A 17476-nucleotide genomic window follows, 5' to 3' on the forward strand; every position below is an offset into this window, starting at 1 on the left:
GTTTTTATATTTCGTGCAAGTTTACTCTCATAATCTATCGTCCCTCTCTTTATTATTTTTATGGTCGTCCTTTGCTGGTTTTTAAACATTTCCCAATCTTCTGTCCTCCCACTAATCTTGGCCACTTTGTATGCCATTGTTTTCAATTTGATACCATCCCTTACTTCCTCTGTTAGCCACAGATGGTTCTCCCTTCTGTTTCCTTCTCATTGGAATATATTTTTGTTGAGAGTTATGCAATATCTCCTTAAATGTCTGCCACTGCTTATCAACTGTCTTACACTTTAATCTAGTTTCCCAGTCCATTTTAGCCAACTCTGCCTTCATACCTTTGTAATCGCCTTTATTTAGGATCAGGACACTGGTTTGAGATTTGACTTTCTCACCCACCAACTGAATTTGAAATTCAACCATGCTAGGATCACTCTTTCCTAGAGGATCGTTTACTAGGAGATCATTTATTAATCCTGTCTCATTACACAGTACCAGGTCTAAGATAGCCTGCACCCTGGTTGGTTCCGCAATGTATTGTTCAAGGAAACTATCCCAGATATGAGCCCTTCCTCAAGGCAACCTTGGCCAATTTGATTTGTCCAATCAATATGAAGATTAAAATCGCCTATGATTATTGCCATACCTTTCTTACAAGCCTCCATTATTTCTTGATTTATACTCTGTCAACAGTGTAGCTACTGTTAGGGGGCCTATAGACTATGCCCACCAGTGACTTATTTCCTTATTATTTCTTATCTCCACCCAAACTGATTCAACATCTTGATCTTCTGATCCAATATCATTTCTCACTACTGCACTGATCGATTCCTTTATTAACAGTGCTACCCCACCTCCTTTTTCCTTTCTGTCTGTCCTTCTGAATTGTCAAATACTCTGAATATTCAGTTCCCAACCTTGGTCACCTTGCAACCACGTTTCTGTAATGGCTATCAGATCATACCCATTTGCATCTATTTGTGCCGTCAATTCATCTATTTTGTTACGAATGCTACGTGCATTCAGATAAAGAGCATTTAAATTTGTTTTTTTACCATTTTTTCATGCTTTGACCCCACTTTCTGATTCACCTTTATGTTTATACATTCTGTCCCTTCCTGGCCTGCTCTGGTTTTCATTTCCCCCAGCGCTACCCTGCTCTATTGCCTTCTCCTTATTCTTTGACTTTTTACATTTTCGCTCACCAGAACCCTCCCCCTGACACCCCACCCACCCACCCCCCGCACTATTTAGTTTAAAGCCCTCTCTACAGCCCTAGTTATTTGATTCGCCGAGACACTGGACCCAGCATCGTTCAAGTGAAGCCCATCCCAACGGAACAGCTTCCTCTTACCCCAGTACCAGTGCCAGTGCCCCAGAAATCGAAACCCATTTCTCCCCACACCAGGCTTTGAGCCACGTGTTTATAACTCTCTCTACCCTATGTAAATTTGCTCGTGGCTCAGGTAGTAATCCAGGGATTATTACCTTTGCTGTTCTGCTTTTTAATTTGGCCCCTAGTTGCTCATACTCCCTCAGCAGAACCTCTTTCTTTGTCCTACCTATACTGTTGGTACCCATATGGACCACGACAACTGGATCTTCCCCCTCCCACTCCAAGTTCCTCTCCAGCCCAGAGGAGATGTCCTTAAATGTGGCATCTTGTTTCAATGGCTGTGTTCCCCCCTTCCCTCCTCTGCCTCCCGCATTAGCTCGGCGAAGGAAGGAGAGAGAAAGGAGGGGGAAATTTCATCCATACACACTCATAAACTTTCTCACATGATCTTCAACCACAACATTAGAATGGGACTGAACTGCGGAGGAGCAGGGTGTGGGGGGTACATGAGGATGGGCCCTGTTCAGAGCTCAGAGACTAGCTTGCCCTTCCCTTCCAAGGCCACATTCGGAAACCAGTGCATTCAGGCAGTGGGGATCCGCTGACCCAGTTAGGTCATTCAAGGTGGGCAGCTCTGGGATACGGGGGAGGCGTGAATCAGTCCAAGGAGCTGCCAAGCAAGCTTTCCAGTCTTACAGAAATATGTGAAACTTGGGCCTGCTCTGCTCGAATGGCAATAAGCAAGTCCCTGGAGCTGCTACCCCTGCCAGCAGAGCCACACACCAAACCATCCGCTGTGGTGTTACAAATGTTTGCTGTAGGGAGAAATGTGGCGCAATTATTTACTCAATCAACACCAATTTGCTCCCACTGCAAGTGCATAGGTCAGCACTGTGAGCTGTCAGGCTGCAGCTCCGTACATACAGCACAGAAACCCCATTCGGCCCAGCCGTTCTATGCCGGTGTTTATGCTCCACACGAGCCTCCTCCCATTTCATCTCACTCGGTCAGCATATCCTTCTATTCCTTTCTCCCTGATGTACTTACCCAGCTTCCCCTTAAATACATCGATACTATTCACCTCAACCCCTCCCTGTGGCAGCGAGTTCCACATTCTCAGCACTCTCTGGGTCAACAAGTTTCTCCTGAATTCTCCATTGGTCTCCCCCACAAGTGGAAATATTTTCTCTACCGCTCCCCTATCAAACCCCTTCATAATTGTAAAGACCTCTATCAGGTCACCCCTCAGCCTTCAGAAAAGAGCCCCACCCAGCCTGTTGAGCCTTGAGAAGGAACAGGATCACGTGCCTCATCCACAAGGGGTACATACTCGCACCTGGTTTGCAGACCGGCCGATGAGCTTGTGCTTGTTATGTGACCTGATGTAAAAGATGGACACCCGAGACATGTAATGGTAGCATACAAGTTGTCAGCACTTTTAGTTACAATTACGTCATTGAACCGAAACCATTGATAATAAAATGTCAACGGGGAATGTAATATACTTCAATACTACTGGGTGGTAGATGGGGCTGTTGGATCTGGAGTGAGGGGGGCAGGTGGGGTTGAGGGAATTGGATAAGTACCCGAAGGAAAGAAAATTGCAGGGCTACGGGGAAAGGGCGGGGAATGAGACTGGGTAAAATGGTCTTGCAAAGAGCGGGCATGGGCTCAACGGGCCAATGACCTCCTTCTGTGCTGTCACCATTCTATGATTTTATATGGGGAGAAGGCGGGAGGGTGGGACTGAGGGATATGGTGAGGAGGTGGGTGGGTGGGAGTGCGGGATATGGGGAGAAGGCGGGTGGGTGGGACGGAGGGATATGGGGAGAAGGTGGGTGGGTGGGACGGAGGGATATGGGGAGAAGGTGGGTGGGTGGGAGTGAGGGATATGGTGAGGAGGTGGGTGGGTGGGACGGAGGGATATGGGGAGAAGGTGGGTGGGTGGGAGTGAGGGATATGGTGAGGAGGTGGGTGGGAGTGAGGGATATAGTGAGGTGGTGGGTGGGAGTGAGGGATATAGTGAGGAGGTGGGTGGGTGGGACTGAGGGATATGGGGAGGTGGTGGGTGGGAGTGAGGGATATAGTGAGGAGGTGGGTGGGAGTGAGGGATATGGTGAGGAGGTGGGTGGGTGGGACTGAGGGATATGGTGAGGAGGTGGGTGGGAGTGAGGGATATAGTGAGGTGGTGGGTGGGGCTGAGGGATATGGTGAGGAGGTGGGTGGGAGTGAGGGATATAGTGAGGAGGTGGGTGGGAGTGAGGGATATAGTGAGGTGGTGGGTGGGGCTGAGGGATATAGTGAGGAGGTGGGTGGAAGTGAGGGATATGGTGAGGAGGTGGGTGGGTGGGACTGAGGGATATGGTGAGGAGGTGGGTGGGAGTGAGGGGTATGGTGAGGAGGTGGGTGGGAGTGAGGGATATGGTGAGGAGGTGGGTGGGAGTGAGGAATATGGTGAGGAGGTGGGTGGGAGTGAGGGATATAGAGAGGAGGTGGGTGGGAGTGAGGGATATGGTGAGGAGGTGGGTGGGTGGGACTGAGGTATATGGTGAGGAGGTGGGTGGGAGTGAGGGATATAGTGAGGAGGTGGGTGGGTGGGACTGAGGGATATGGTGAGGAGGTGGGTGGGAGTGAGGGATATGGTGAGGAGGTGGGTGGGAGTGAGGGATATGGTGAGGAGGTGGGTGGGAGTGAGGGATATGGTGAGGAGGTGGGTGGGGCTGAGGGATATGGAGGTGGGTGGGAGTGAGGGGTATGGTGAGGAGGTGGGTGGGAGTGAGGGGTATAGTGAGGAGGTGGGTGGGAGTGAGGGGTATAGTGAGGAGGTGGGTGGGAGTGAGGAATATGGTGAGGAGGTGGGTGGGAGTGAGGGATATAGTGAGGAGGTGGGTGGGAGTGAGGGATATGGTGAGGAGGTGGGTGGGAGGGACTGGGAAACATCCTCTCAGCATCAACCCTGTAAGAATTTTGTATGTTTCAATAACATCACCTCTCATTCTTCTAAATTCTAGAGAATATCGGCCTAGTCTACTCAATCTCTCCTCATTGGACAATCCACCCATCCCAGGAATCAGTCTGGTGAACCTTTGTTGCACTCCCTCTAAGGCAAATCCTTGTGCAGGGCTGGAGTTTTGCTGAGATGGTGGCGGGCAGCAAGTTGCAGGATGGAGTCAAGGACACTTGTGACAAAGGCAGAGTCTCAATTAAGGAGATCTTCGAAGTGCTCCTTCCAGCGGGCCCTGACTGCCTCGGTGTCCTTAATGAGTGTCTCCCCGTTCTTGGCCACCAGGATGGCTCAGAGACGTGGACCATGTACAGTAGACACCTCAAAGCACTGGAGAAATACCACCAGCACTGCCTCTGCACGATTCTGCAAATCCCCTGGGAGGACAGACGCACCAATGTCAGTGTCCTCGATCAGGCCAACATCCCCAGCATCGAAGCACTGACCACGCGCGACCAGCTCCATTGGGCGGGCCACATCGTCCGCATGTTCGACAACGAGACTCCCAAAGCAGACGCTCTACTTGGAACTCCTTCACGGCAAATGAGCTCCAGGTGGGCAGAGGAAATGTTTCAAGGACACTCTCAAAGCCTCCTTGATAAAGTGCAACATCTCCACCAACACCTGGGAGTCCCTGGCCAAAGACCACCCTAAGTGGAGGAAGTGTATCCGGGAGGGTGCTGAGCACCTCGAGTCTCGTCGCCGAGAGCGTGCAGGAAACAAGCGCAGGCAGCGGAAGGAGCGTGCGGCAAACCAGACTCCCCACCCACCCTTTCCTTCAACCACTGTCTGTCCCACCTGTGACAACGACTGTAATTTCCGTATTGGACTGTATAGTCAGCTGAGAACTCACTTTTAGAGTGGAAGCAAGTCTTCTTCGATTTTGAGGGACTGCCATTGATGATGAAGGCAACTCTATCCTTCCTTAGAGGGAGTACAACCTGGCAGAGGAGTTTGGAGTGGGAGGACGGCAGTGGGTCAGAGTGAGTACTGAAGGTCCTACCTGGGTACCCTCTGGGTGGATGTCTTTCTGGCCATCCCCTGCTTGTTACTCGTTGGTGGTCTCGGGAGGAGTGGGGGGCTGCGGTGAGGAGCTTCCAGCTTCTGCTGGTTCGCTGGCCACTGGTCGCAGGAGTTGCTGCTCAGGGAGGTTTGATTCCCTGCTGCAAATGGTCCTGACCATTGGCTGATGGAGGCCATGGCCTGCAACTGGTTCTCTGCAAGGATCGCCTGTGACAGCAAGAAACATATAAATGAACATATGTATAGATACACACACACTGACAATATATACATACACATAGATACACCAACATATATATGCATTAATATGTACACATGTATACAGCTATATACCAACATATATATTTAAAATATATATGGATAGCACATATACACATTCACAACATCATCATAGGCAGTCCCTCGAAGCGAGGATGACTTGCTTCCACGCCAAAAAGGGATGAGTGCACAGGTGTTTCAATGAAGGACCTAATATTCCAGATCCCGAATTACATGTTGAAGGGTGGAAGGTGCCTGTGCGTGGGTTTTTTTAACGTGTGGTGGCCGTTGTACACCAGCCACCACACGGGCTTGACAGAGCGAGGTCTTGGTCCAGTGGCAAGGATTACCCAAGTCTAACTGGAGACCAGCTCTGCTGCACAGACCCAGCGCGCACACATATTGCACACAAAACCATCAGCAGGCCGGGGTCATTGGAGGGAGCAACGTGTGACAGCATACCACTGCAGGGAGCAGCGCGTGCTGCTGCAGGAGGGCGACGGCCGCGAAGCCAGGTCGCTGATTGCAGTGCGGGCAGGCACAGCAGGAGGGGCAAAGGAGCGGCGAGAGTCCATAGAGGGAAGTGACCGGGGCCCAGGAGAGGCGGGGGCCCTGGGGCAGCACGGGCCCAGCCCACACTGCGATATGTGTTACAATATATACATGTGTAGATACATGCAAATGTTGGCCCCTCGAGCCTGTTCCACCATTCATTTAGATCACGGCTGATCTGTACCATAACTTCAGTTACCCACCTTTGATTCATGTCTCCCCGGTACCATTTACCACACGTGTATATATGTACATATATATATTGTAAACATATATATATATTTACAATATATACACATGTAGACACACATAACAACAACAATTTGAATTTGTGTATTACCTTTAAAGAACATTGTCCCAAGGTGCTTCACCGGAGCGCCGTCAGACAAAGGAGCTATTAGGAGCGGTGACCAATAGCTTGCAGCCCAGGCGGCTGACAGACAGCCGTCAATGATGGAGTAAAGGAAGTGGATGGACAAGAAGCCAGAGTCGCAGAAACAGAGAGAATCTGGGGGGAGGGTTATAGGGCTGGAGACGATTACAGAGATCGGGAGGGATGAGGTCATGCAGGGGTTAAACATGAGGGGGCTGATTTTCCCGATCCTCAGAGAGTTGTTAACCTGTGGAATTCCCTGCCGCAGAGAGTTGTTGAGGTCAGTTCACTGGATATATTTAAGAGGGAGTTCGATATGGCCCTTACGGCTAAAGGGATCAAGGGGTATGGAGAGAAAGCAGGAAAGGGGTACTGAGGGAATGATCAGCCATGATCTTATTGAATGGCGGTGCAGGCTCGAGGGGCCGAATGGCCCACTCCTGCACCTATTTTCTATGTATGCGCTCTGTTTTTCGCCCCAGAACGGCAGCAATGGCGGCAGTGAGGTGTTCTGGGCGGGCGGCCAGCCTCCAGCGCCCCGCGGGGAGTTTTGGGGACGGTTTTGTGGCGGCGCGGAGCAGCACCACCCAGAAGAGCTGTGCCGGAGTGCAATGTCCTGGTTGCAACACCGGCGCGGTTTCTGACTCCCGCCCTGCAGCGCGCCCCGCAGTGACCGCCTGTACAGACGGGCGGACCAACAATACCGACCGCAGAGAGGTAAGTATGTAAGGTAAGTAAGGTAAGCACGATGTTTTCTTTACGTTTTTTTGCGATTTATGTTTTGGTGGCGTGCGCAATGTTTTGGAAATGTTTTTGTGGGTTGTTTTTCCGGGTTTTATTTCTCCCCAGGTGCCTCTCGGAGCGCTCCCGGCCCGGCTCTTTAACTCAGGAGTTTCCCATGCTAGCCTGCCTGAGTGCTCCGCCCCACACTCAGGGCCCAGCTGCCCAATGTTACTGACTGAGGCGCAAACTATTCCCGCCGCTAACTCTACCGCCCCACCGCCCGAAATCAGCAAAGCCGGAAATCCAGCCCAAGGATGCTATTGTTCAATTGGAAGTTTAGGAGGACCAGGATTCAATGTAGGTCAACAAGGAGTGATTGGGACTTGGAACGAGATTGAATACAGCCAGCAGAATTTTGCATGAGCTGGTGTTTATGGAGGGTGGAAGAGGGGAGGCATTGGAATAGATGAGTCTGGGGTAACAATGCATGGATGAGGGTTAGAGGGAGGGGCAGAGACAGGCGTTTAGGAGTTATTAGAAACAGTACAGAGGGAGCTTCACTCTGTATCTAACCCCGTGCTGTACCTGCCCTGGGAGTGTTTGATGGCACAGTGTAGCGGGAGCTTTACTCTGCATCTAACCCAAATGTATCAATCCCAAACTAATCCCACTGCCTGCTTTCTCCCCATAACCCTGTATTGATCCCAAATATTCCCACTGTCTCATTCTTTCCTCATAGCCCTGCATCAATACTGAACTAATTCCACTGCCCCGCTCTCTCCCCATAGCCCTGTAACAATCCCCAAACTAATCCCACTGCCCCGCTCTCTCCCCATAGCCTTGTATCAATCCCAAACTAATCCCACTGCCCCGCGCTCTCCCCGTAGCCCTGTATCAATCCCAAATATTCCCACTGTCCCGCTCTCTCCCCATAGTCTTGTATCAATCCCAAACTAATCCCACTGCCCCGCGCTCTCCCCATAACCCTGTATCAATCCCAAACTAATCCCACTGACCTACTCTCTCCCCGTAACCCTGTATCGATCCCAAATATTCCCACTAACCTGCTCTCCCCATAGCCCTGTATCAATCTCAAACTAATCCCAATGCAATCCAATTTTCCATTAAAAGATGCAGTGGTCTCTGCATCATCCAGTCCCTGTATTAAACCACACTATGCTCCAACAACACTCTGTGTAGAGATTTCTCCTCACTCTCTCTGACAATTTTAAATCGACGACTCCTTGTCATTCTTTCCCTCATTGATGCCCTTCATCATTTTAAAAACCTTTATTAAATCTCCCGTTAGTCTTCTGTGTCCTAGTGGGAACAGCAGTGTGGAGGTTTCGACCTGTGAGAAAGCACTAGCGGCAGGTCGGGACCATAAACGGAGTGGCGCCCGGGAGCAGTGTGGAGGCCACTTCAGCTGGTGCAGGAGGGCGACCACTTAGAGAAGGGCGATTGGATTGGACGTCGCCAAAATCCAGGTCGTTGATTGGTGCGTGGGGAGGTACAGCAGGAGAAGAGGCAAACAGCAGAGGAGCGGCGAGGTCGGGGCGAAGGAGCGGAGAGAGATTGTAGAGCGACATGATCGGGGCCCAGGAGAGGCGAGGGCCCAGGGGCAGCACGGGCCCAGCCCACACTGCGATATGTGTGCACACTAGGTCCGTGCAGCAGAGCTGGTCTCCAGTCATCCTGGTTAATCCTTTCCACTGGACCAAGACCTAGCTCTGTCAAGCCCGTGTGGTGGCTGGTGTGCAACAGTCACCCCACGTTAAAAATATCCACGCACAGGCATCTTCCACCCTTCAGGATGTAGTTCGGGATCTGGAATGTCAGGGTCCTTCATTGAAACACCTGTGAACTCAACCCTTTTGGTGTGGAAGCAAGTCATCCTCGATACGAGGGACTGCCTAAGAAGAAATGGGAACTGTCCTAGTATCTCAAGTCTCTCCTCATAGCTAGAGTTCCCCATCCCTGCCATCATCCTGGTGCATCTATACAGTCCGTTCCCTTCCCTAAAGGACATCAGTGAACCGGTTGGGTTTTTCCGACAGCTTTATGGTCACTTTTACTGATACCAGATTTTTTTTGCACTGAATTGAAATTTCCAAACCATCATGGTGGGATTTCAACTCGTGTTCTCTGGATCTCTAGTATAGGCATTTGGATAACTAGTCCAGTAACACAAGCACAACACTATCGTACCCGCTTATTTATAAAACCCCACATTAGGAACATAGGAACTGGAAGAGCCCATTCAGTCCCTCGAGCCTGCTCCACCATTCAATGAGATCATGGCTGGTCTGCAGTTATACTGACTTTTCTGAAATCGCACTGCACGTTGAGTTGAGCTACTGCACCGTGCACTGCTGGCCTCTGGGGAGGGTCCCGAGGAGTGCTTCTTCGTGAAGCAGAACAAACTTTGCCGTCCAACAAACAGGAGGCCTGTTGCTGGGAAACATCACCTGACCACAGGCTCTGCTCCTGCACTCCACTTTCACCTGGGACTTTGCCAGCCCTCCCCCCACCTCTTTCACATCGTTGGCAAAGGCTGACAAATATTTAAAATTCATTGTGAACTTTTTATAAAGGCTGAGAGAATACTTCCTTGCCCACATGCAGCCACTTAACTTTAAGTGGGCGTATCGTGCACTGGCAACATGTCATTGTTGGCACAGGATGACAGAATTGGAGCTGTACACTCAGGAGAACAACACTGCAACTTGGTGACTGGAGAACTCCAGAGTCCTTCAACTCTTTTAAAGGGAAAGTAGATAGTTGACTGATAAAGCATAATATTGAGTGGTGTGAGGAGCGGGAAAGTGGGATTAGACTGGGTGGAATATTAAAGGGTACGGGGAGTGAGGGGGAGAGTGGGATTAGACTGGGTGGGATATTAAAGGGTACAGGGAGTGAGGGGGAGAGTGGGATTAGACTGGGTGGGATATTAAAGGGTACAGGGAGTGAGGGGGAGAGTGGGATTAGACTGGGTGGGATATTAAAGGGTACGGGGAGTGAGGGGGAGAGTGGGATTAGACTGGGTGGGATATTAAAGGGTTTGGGGAGTGAGGGAGAGAGTGGGATTAGACTGGGTGGGATATTAAAGGGTACGGGGAGTGAGGGGGAGAGTGGGATTAGACTGGGTGGGATATTAAAGGGTACAGGGAGTGAGGGGGAGAGTGGGATTAGACTGGGTGGGATATTAAAGGGTACGGGGATTGAGGGGGAAAGTGGGATTAGACTGGGTGGGATATTAAAGGGTACAGGGAGTGAGGGGGAGAGTGGGATTAGACTGGGTGGGATATTAAAGGGTACGGGGAGTGAGGGGGAGAGTGGGATTAGACTGGGTGGGATATTAAAGGGTACGGGGATTGAGGGGGAAAGTGGGATTAGACTGGGTGGGATATTAAAGGGTACAGGGAGTGAGGGGGAGAGTGGGATTAGACTGGGTGGGATATTAAAGGGTACGGGGAGTGAGGGGGAGAGTGGGATTAGACTGGGTGGGATATTAAAGGGTACGGGGAGTGAGGGGGAGAGTGGAATTAGACTGGGTGGGATATTAAAGGGTACGGGGAGTGAGGGGGAGAGTGGGATTAGACTGGGTGGGATATTAAAGGGTACGGGGAGTGAGGGGGAGAGTGGGATTAGACTGGGTGGGATATTAAAGGGTACGGGGAGTGAGGGGGAGAGTGGGATTAGACTGGGTGGGATATTAAAGGGTACAGGGAGTGAGGGGGAGAGTGGGATTAGACTGGGTGGGATATTAAAGGGTTTGGGGAGTGAGGGGGAGAGTGGGATTAGACTGGGTGGGATATTAAAGGGTACGGGGAGTGAGGGGGAGAGTGGGATTAGACTGGGTGGGATATTAAAGGGTACAGGGAGTGAGGGGGAGAGTGGGGTTAGACTGGCTGGGATATTAAAGGGTACGGGGAGTGAGGGGGAGAGTGGGATTAGACTGGGTGGGATATTAAAGGGTACAGGGAGTGAGGGGGAGAGTGGGATTAGACTGGCTGGGATATTAAAGGGTACGGGGAGTGAGGGGGAGAGTGGGATTAGACTGGGTGGGATATTAAAGGGTACAGGGAGTGAGGGGGAGAGTGGGATTAGACTGGGTGGGATATTAAAGGGTATAGGGAGTGAGGGGGAGAGTGGGATTAGACTGGGTGGGATATTAAAGGGTACGGGGAGTGAGGGGGAGAGTGGGATTAGACTGGCTGGAATATTAAAGGGTACGGGGAGTGAGCAGGAGGATGGGCTCATGTATAGAGAAACACCAATGGACCAAATTGGCTGTTTCTATGCTGGAACACTCTGAAGTGCTCTGAGGCAAACTAAACACATTCTTGTTATGTGAAACTGCCACAACAGATTGTGAGGAAGGCTTCAAGCTCCACACAGCAGGTTTAACGCGCGTTGTACTGCCACCCAAAACTATAGCGACAACAGTCGCCCAAACCAATGAACCAGGCTCAAGGATGAGCGAGTGCACGCCAAGATAATTATACTCATTTCCTGATATAATGGCAGGGCATTCAATTGGGAAAATAATTTTCTCGGTGCAGCATGTGCCACTCTGATTAACGGTGTGGGAAAGATTTGGTTTTTAATGGGGCAGATGTTTGGGACAGGCGCTCTCCACAGCATCTGGAGCCTGATACAAAGCACATTCTGTTGAGACACGCTGGTAAAGCACTGAAGTAAAAACAGACCCTGCTACTGTAAAAACAACACAGTAAGGCCAGGGCAGAAGCCAACCCCCCACAGGCATTCCTACTGCTTTTGTTTCAAGATGTCGGGGAGTCAAATCAACAGACACGCGCGCAAAAATCCAACAGGCTAGAATTCCTGACGATTTCTTTTTCATTTCCAAGACCCAACTTGTAACGGGAAGCGCAGTTTCTGTTGCATGTACATCTGATCGCAGGGACCCGGTTCCTCCCGCTAACTGCACTGAGGGAATGCTGCACTATCACAGTACTGTCTTTCGGATGAGATGTTCAGCTGGACGTAAAAGATCCCATGGCATTATTTTGATGAAGAGCAGGGAGTTCTCCCCTGGAGGTATCCTGCAGCTAACATTTATCCCTCTACCAACATTGTTAAAACTGTTTATCTGGTCATTATCACGTTGCTGTTTGTGCGACCTTGAGGTGTGCAAATTGGCTGTCCCGTTTCCTACATTACAACAGTGACTACACTCCAAAAGTACAGTCCAAAAGTGCATGAGAGGAAGCTTGCTGGGAACATAAAAACTGACTGCAAAAGCTTCTAAGGATATGTGAAGAGAAAAAAATTCGTGAAGACAAACGTAGGTCCCTTGCAGTCAGATGCAGGTGAATTTATCATGGGAACAACAAAATGGCACACCAGTTGAACAAATACTTTGGTGGTTCTGGCTTCATAAAGGAAGACAAAAAAAACCTTTCAGAAATACTAGGGGACCGAGGGTCTAGTGAGAAGGAGGAACTGAAGGAAATCCTTATTAGGCGAGAAATTGTGTTAGGGAAATTGATGGGATTGAAGGCCGATAAATCCCCGGGGCCTGATAGTCTGCATCCCAGAGTACTTAAGGAAGTGGCCCTAGAAATAGTGGATGCATTGGTGATCATTTTCCAACAGTCTATCGACTCTGGATCAGTTCCTATGGACTGAAGGATAGCTAATGTAACCCCACTTTTTAAAAAAGGAGGGAGAGAGAAAACAGGTAATTATAGACCGGTCAGCCTGACATCAGTAGTGGGGAAAATGTTGGAATCAATAATTAAAGATGAAATAGCAGCGCATTTGGAAAGCAGTGACAGGATCGGTCCAAGTCAGCATGGATTTATGAAAGGGAAATCATGCTTGACAAATCTTCTGGAATTTTTTAAGGATGTAACTAGTAGAGTGGACAAGGGAGAACCAGTGGAAGTGGTGTATTTGGACTTTCAAAAGGCTTTTGACAAGGTCCCACACAAGAGATTGGTGTGCAAAATTAAAGCACATGGTATTGGGGGTAATGTACTGATGTGGATAGAAAACTGGTTGGCAGACAGGAAGCAGAGAGTCGGGATAAACGGGTCCTTTTCAGAATGGCAGGCAGTGACTAGTGGAGTGCCGCAGGGCTCAGTGCTGGGACCCAGCTCTTTACAATATACATTAATGGTTTAGATGAAGGAATTGAGCATAATATATCCAAATTTGCAGATGACACTAAGCTGGGTGGCAGTGTGAGCTGTGAGGAGGATGCTAAGAGGCTGCAGGGTGACTTGGACAGGTTAGGTGAGTGGGCAAATGCATGGCAGATATAGTATAATGTGGATAAATGTGAGGTTATCCACTTTGGGGGCAAAAACACGAAGGCGGAATATTATCTGAATGGTGGCAGATTGAGAAAAGGGGAGGTGCAATGAGACCTGGGTGTCATGGTACATCAGTCATTGAAAGTTGGCATGCAGGTACAGCAGGCGGTGAAGACGGCAAATGGTATGTTGGTCTTCATAGCTAGGGGATTTGAGCATGAGAGCAGGGAGGTCTTAATACAGTTGTACAGGGCCTTAGTGAGGCCTCACCTGGAATAGTTTTGGTTTTGGTCTCCTAATCTGAGGAAGGAGGTTCTTGTTATTGAGGGAATGCAGCAAAGGTTCACCAAACTGATTTCCGGGATGGCAGGACTGACATATGAGGAGAGACTGGAGAGACTGGGCCTGTATTCACTGGAGTTTAGAAGGATGAGAGGGGATCTCATAGAAACATATAAAATTCTGACGGGATTGGATAGGTTAGGTGCAGGAAGAATGTTCCCGATGTTGGGGAAGTCCAGAACCAGGGGACACAGCCTAAGGATACGGGATAAGCCATTTAGGACCGAGATGAGGAGAAACTTCTTCACTCAGAGAGTTGTTACCCTGTGGAATTCCCTACCGCAGAGAGTTGTTGATGCCAGTTCATTGGATATATTGAAGAGGGAGTTAGATATGGCCCTTACGGCTAAATGGAGAGAAAGCAGGAAAGGGGTACTGAGGTGAATGATCAGCCACGATCTTATTGAATGGTGGTGCAGGCTCGAAGGGCCGAATGGCCTACTCCTACACCTATTTTCTATGTTTCTATGTTACTTCGTTGGCTGTAAGTGGTGTTCAGTGAGGTGTTCAGTGGTCGTGAATGGCGCTATATAAATGCAAGTTCTTTCTCTCTGCTTCATGCAATACTGACAGGGACATTTGCAAAAGAATAATTCAAACAAGCATAGTCATGAAAGGGAAATCATGTTTGACAAATTTGCTTGACTTCTTTGAGGACCTCCTGGTCTCCTAATCTGAGGAAGGACATTCTTGCTATTGAGGGAGTGCAGCGAAGGTTCACCAGACTGATTCCCGGGATGGCAGGACTGACATATGAGGAGAGACTGGATCGACTGGGCCTGTATTCACTGGAGTTTAGAAGAATGAGAGGGGATCGCATAGAAACATATAAAATTCTGACGGGACTGGGCAGGTTAGATTCAGGAAGAATGTTCCCGAATGAACCGGGGACACAGTCTAAGGATAAGGGGTAGGCCATTTAAGACTGAGATGAGGAGAAATTTCTTCACTCAGAGAGTTGTTAACCTGTGGAATTCTCTACCACAGAAAGTTGTTGACGCCAGTTCGTTAGATATATTTAAAAGGGAGTTAGATATGGCCCTGGTGGCTAAAGGGATCAAGGGGTATGGAGAGAAAGCAGGAAAGGGGTACTGAAATGAATGATCAGCCATGATCTTATTAAATGGTGGTGCGGGCTCGAAGGGCCGAATGGCCTACTCCTACGCCTATTTTCTCTGTTTTTATGTTTCTATGTAACCAGCAGGGTGGATAAGGGGGAACCAGTGGATGTGGTGTATTTGCCACATAAAAGGTTACTACACAAGATAAAAGTTCACGGGGTTGGGGGTAATATATTAGCATGGATAGAGGATTGGCTAACTAACAGAAAACAGAAAGTCGGGATAAATGTGTCATTTTCTGGTTGGCAAACAGTGACTAGTGGGGTGCCACAGGGACCGGTACTGGTTCCTCAACTATTTACAATGAATATTAATGACATGAATAAAGGGACTGCGTGTAATGTAACCAAGTTTGCTGATAATACAAAGATGGGTGGGAAAGCAAATTGTGAGGAGACAAAAATCTGCAAAGGGATATAGACAGGCTGAGTGAGTGGGCAAAAATTTGGCAGATGGAGTATAATGTGGGAAAATGTGAGGTTATCCACTTTGGCAGAAATAATGGAAAAGCAAATTATAATATAAATGGAGAAAAATTACAAAGTGCTGCAGTACAGAAGGTCCTGGGGGTCCTTGTGCATGAAAAACAAAAGTTAATATGCAGGTACAGCAAGTGATCAGGAAGGCAAATGGAATGTTGGCCTTTATTGCAAGGGGGATAGAGTATAAAAGCAGAGAAGTCCTGCTACAACTGTACAGGGTATTGGTGAGGCCACACCTGGAGTACTGCAAAAGCTTCGATAGATATGTGAAGAGAAAAAGATTAGTGAAGACTAATGTAGGCCCCTTGCAGTCGGAGTCAGGGGAATTCATAATGGAGAACAAGGAAATGGCAGACCAATTGAACAAATGCTTTGGTTCTGTCTTTACTAAGACACGAATAACCTCCCGAAAATACTAGGGGACCGAGGGTCTAGCGAGAAGAGGGAACTGAGGGAAATCCTTATTAGTCAGGAAATCGTGTTAGGGAAATTGAAAGGACTGAAGGCTCATAAATCCCCAGGGCCTGATAGTCTGCATCCTAGAGTACTTAAGGAAGTGCCCTAGAAATAGTGGATGCATTGGTAGTCATTTTCCAACATTCTATAAACTTTGGTTCAGTTCCTATGGACTGGAGGGAAGCTAATGTAACCCCTCTTTTTAAAAAAGGAGGGAAAGAGAAAACAGAGAATTATAGACCTGTTAGCTTGACATCAGTGGTGGGGAAAATGTTGGAATCAATTATTAAGGATGAAATAGCAACGCATTTGGAAAGCAGTGATAGGATCGGTCCAAGTCAGCATGGATTTGTGAAAGGGAAATCATGCTTGACAAATCTTCTGGAATTTTTTGAGCATGTAACTAGTAGAGTGGATAAGGGAGAACCAGTGGAAGTGGTGTATTTGGACTTTCAAAAGAACATAAGAACCAGATAAACAGTTTTAACAATGTTGGTAGAGGGATAAATGTTAGCTGCAGGATACCTCCAGGGGAGAACTCCCTGCTCTTCTTCAAAATAATGCCATGGGATCTTTTACGTCCAGCTGAACATCTCATCCTCAAAGAATTCTAGTAAATTACTTAAACATGATTTCCCCTTCATGAATCCATGCTGCGTCTGCTTGATTGCACTATTCCTATCTAGATGTCCCGCTATTTCTTCCTTAATGATAGCTTCAAGCATTTTCCCCACTACAGATGTTAAACTAACCGGCCTATAGTTACCTGCCTTTTGTCTGCCCCCTTTTTTAAACAGAGAATTATAGACCGGTTAGCTTGACATCGGTGCTTTCCAATCCGATGGTACCTCCCCAGAGTCCAGAGAATTTTGGTAGATTATAACGAATGCATCTGCTATAACTTCGCCATCTCTTTTAATACCCTGGGATGCATTTCATCAGGACCAGGGGACTTGTCTACCTTGAGTCCCATTAGCCTGTCCAGCACTACTCCCCTAGTGATAGTGATTGTCTCAAGATCCTCCATTCCCACATTCCCGTGACCAGCAATTTTTGGCATGGTTTTTGTGTCTTCCACTGTGAAGACCGAAGCAAAATAATTGTTTAAGGTCTCAGCCATTTCCACATTTCCCATTATTAAATCCCCCTTCTCATCTTCTAAGGGACCAATATTTACTTTAGTCACTCTCTTCCGTTTTATATATCGGTAAAAGCTTTTATTATCTGTTTTTATGTTTTGCGCAAGTTTACTTTTGTAATCTATCTTTCCTTTCTTTATTGCTTTCTTAGTCATTCTTTGCTGTCGTTTAAAATTTTCCCAACCTTCTAGTTTCACACTAACCTTGGCCACCTTATACGCATTGATTTTTAATTTGATACTCTCCTTTATTTCCTTGGTTATCCACGGCTGGTTATCCCTTCTCTTACCGCCCTTCTTTTTCACTGGAATATATTTTTGTTGAGCACTATGAAAGAGCTCCTTAAAAGTCCTCCACTGTTCCTCAATTGTGCCACCGTTTAGTCTGTGTTT

General features: G+C 48.4%; 1 protein-coding gene across 5 annotated transcripts in view; it reads right to left on the bottom strand.

Annotated features, from left to right (window-relative positions):
* Positions 1-17476, bottom strand: part of ttll5 (tubulin tyrosine ligase-like family, member 5) — a 595921-nt gene that overhangs the window by 77272 nt on the left and 501173 nt on the right. For all 5 annotated transcript variants that reach the window (XM_070879712.1, XM_070879709.1, XM_070879708.1 and 2 more), the window contains one exon: positions 5335-5561. In XM_070879712.1, the coding sequence (XP_070735813.1) occupies positions 5335-5561 (227 nt within the window). The remainder of the gene's footprint in view (positions 1-5334; positions 5562-17476) is intronic.

The sequence above is a fragment of the Pristiophorus japonicus genome, chromosome 4, assembly GCF_044704955.1.
Source record: "Pristiophorus japonicus isolate sPriJap1 chromosome 4, sPriJap1.hap1, whole genome shotgun sequence".
NCBI classification, from domain to species: domain Eukaryota; kingdom Metazoa; phylum Chordata; class Chondrichthyes; family Pristiophoridae; genus Pristiophorus; species Pristiophorus japonicus.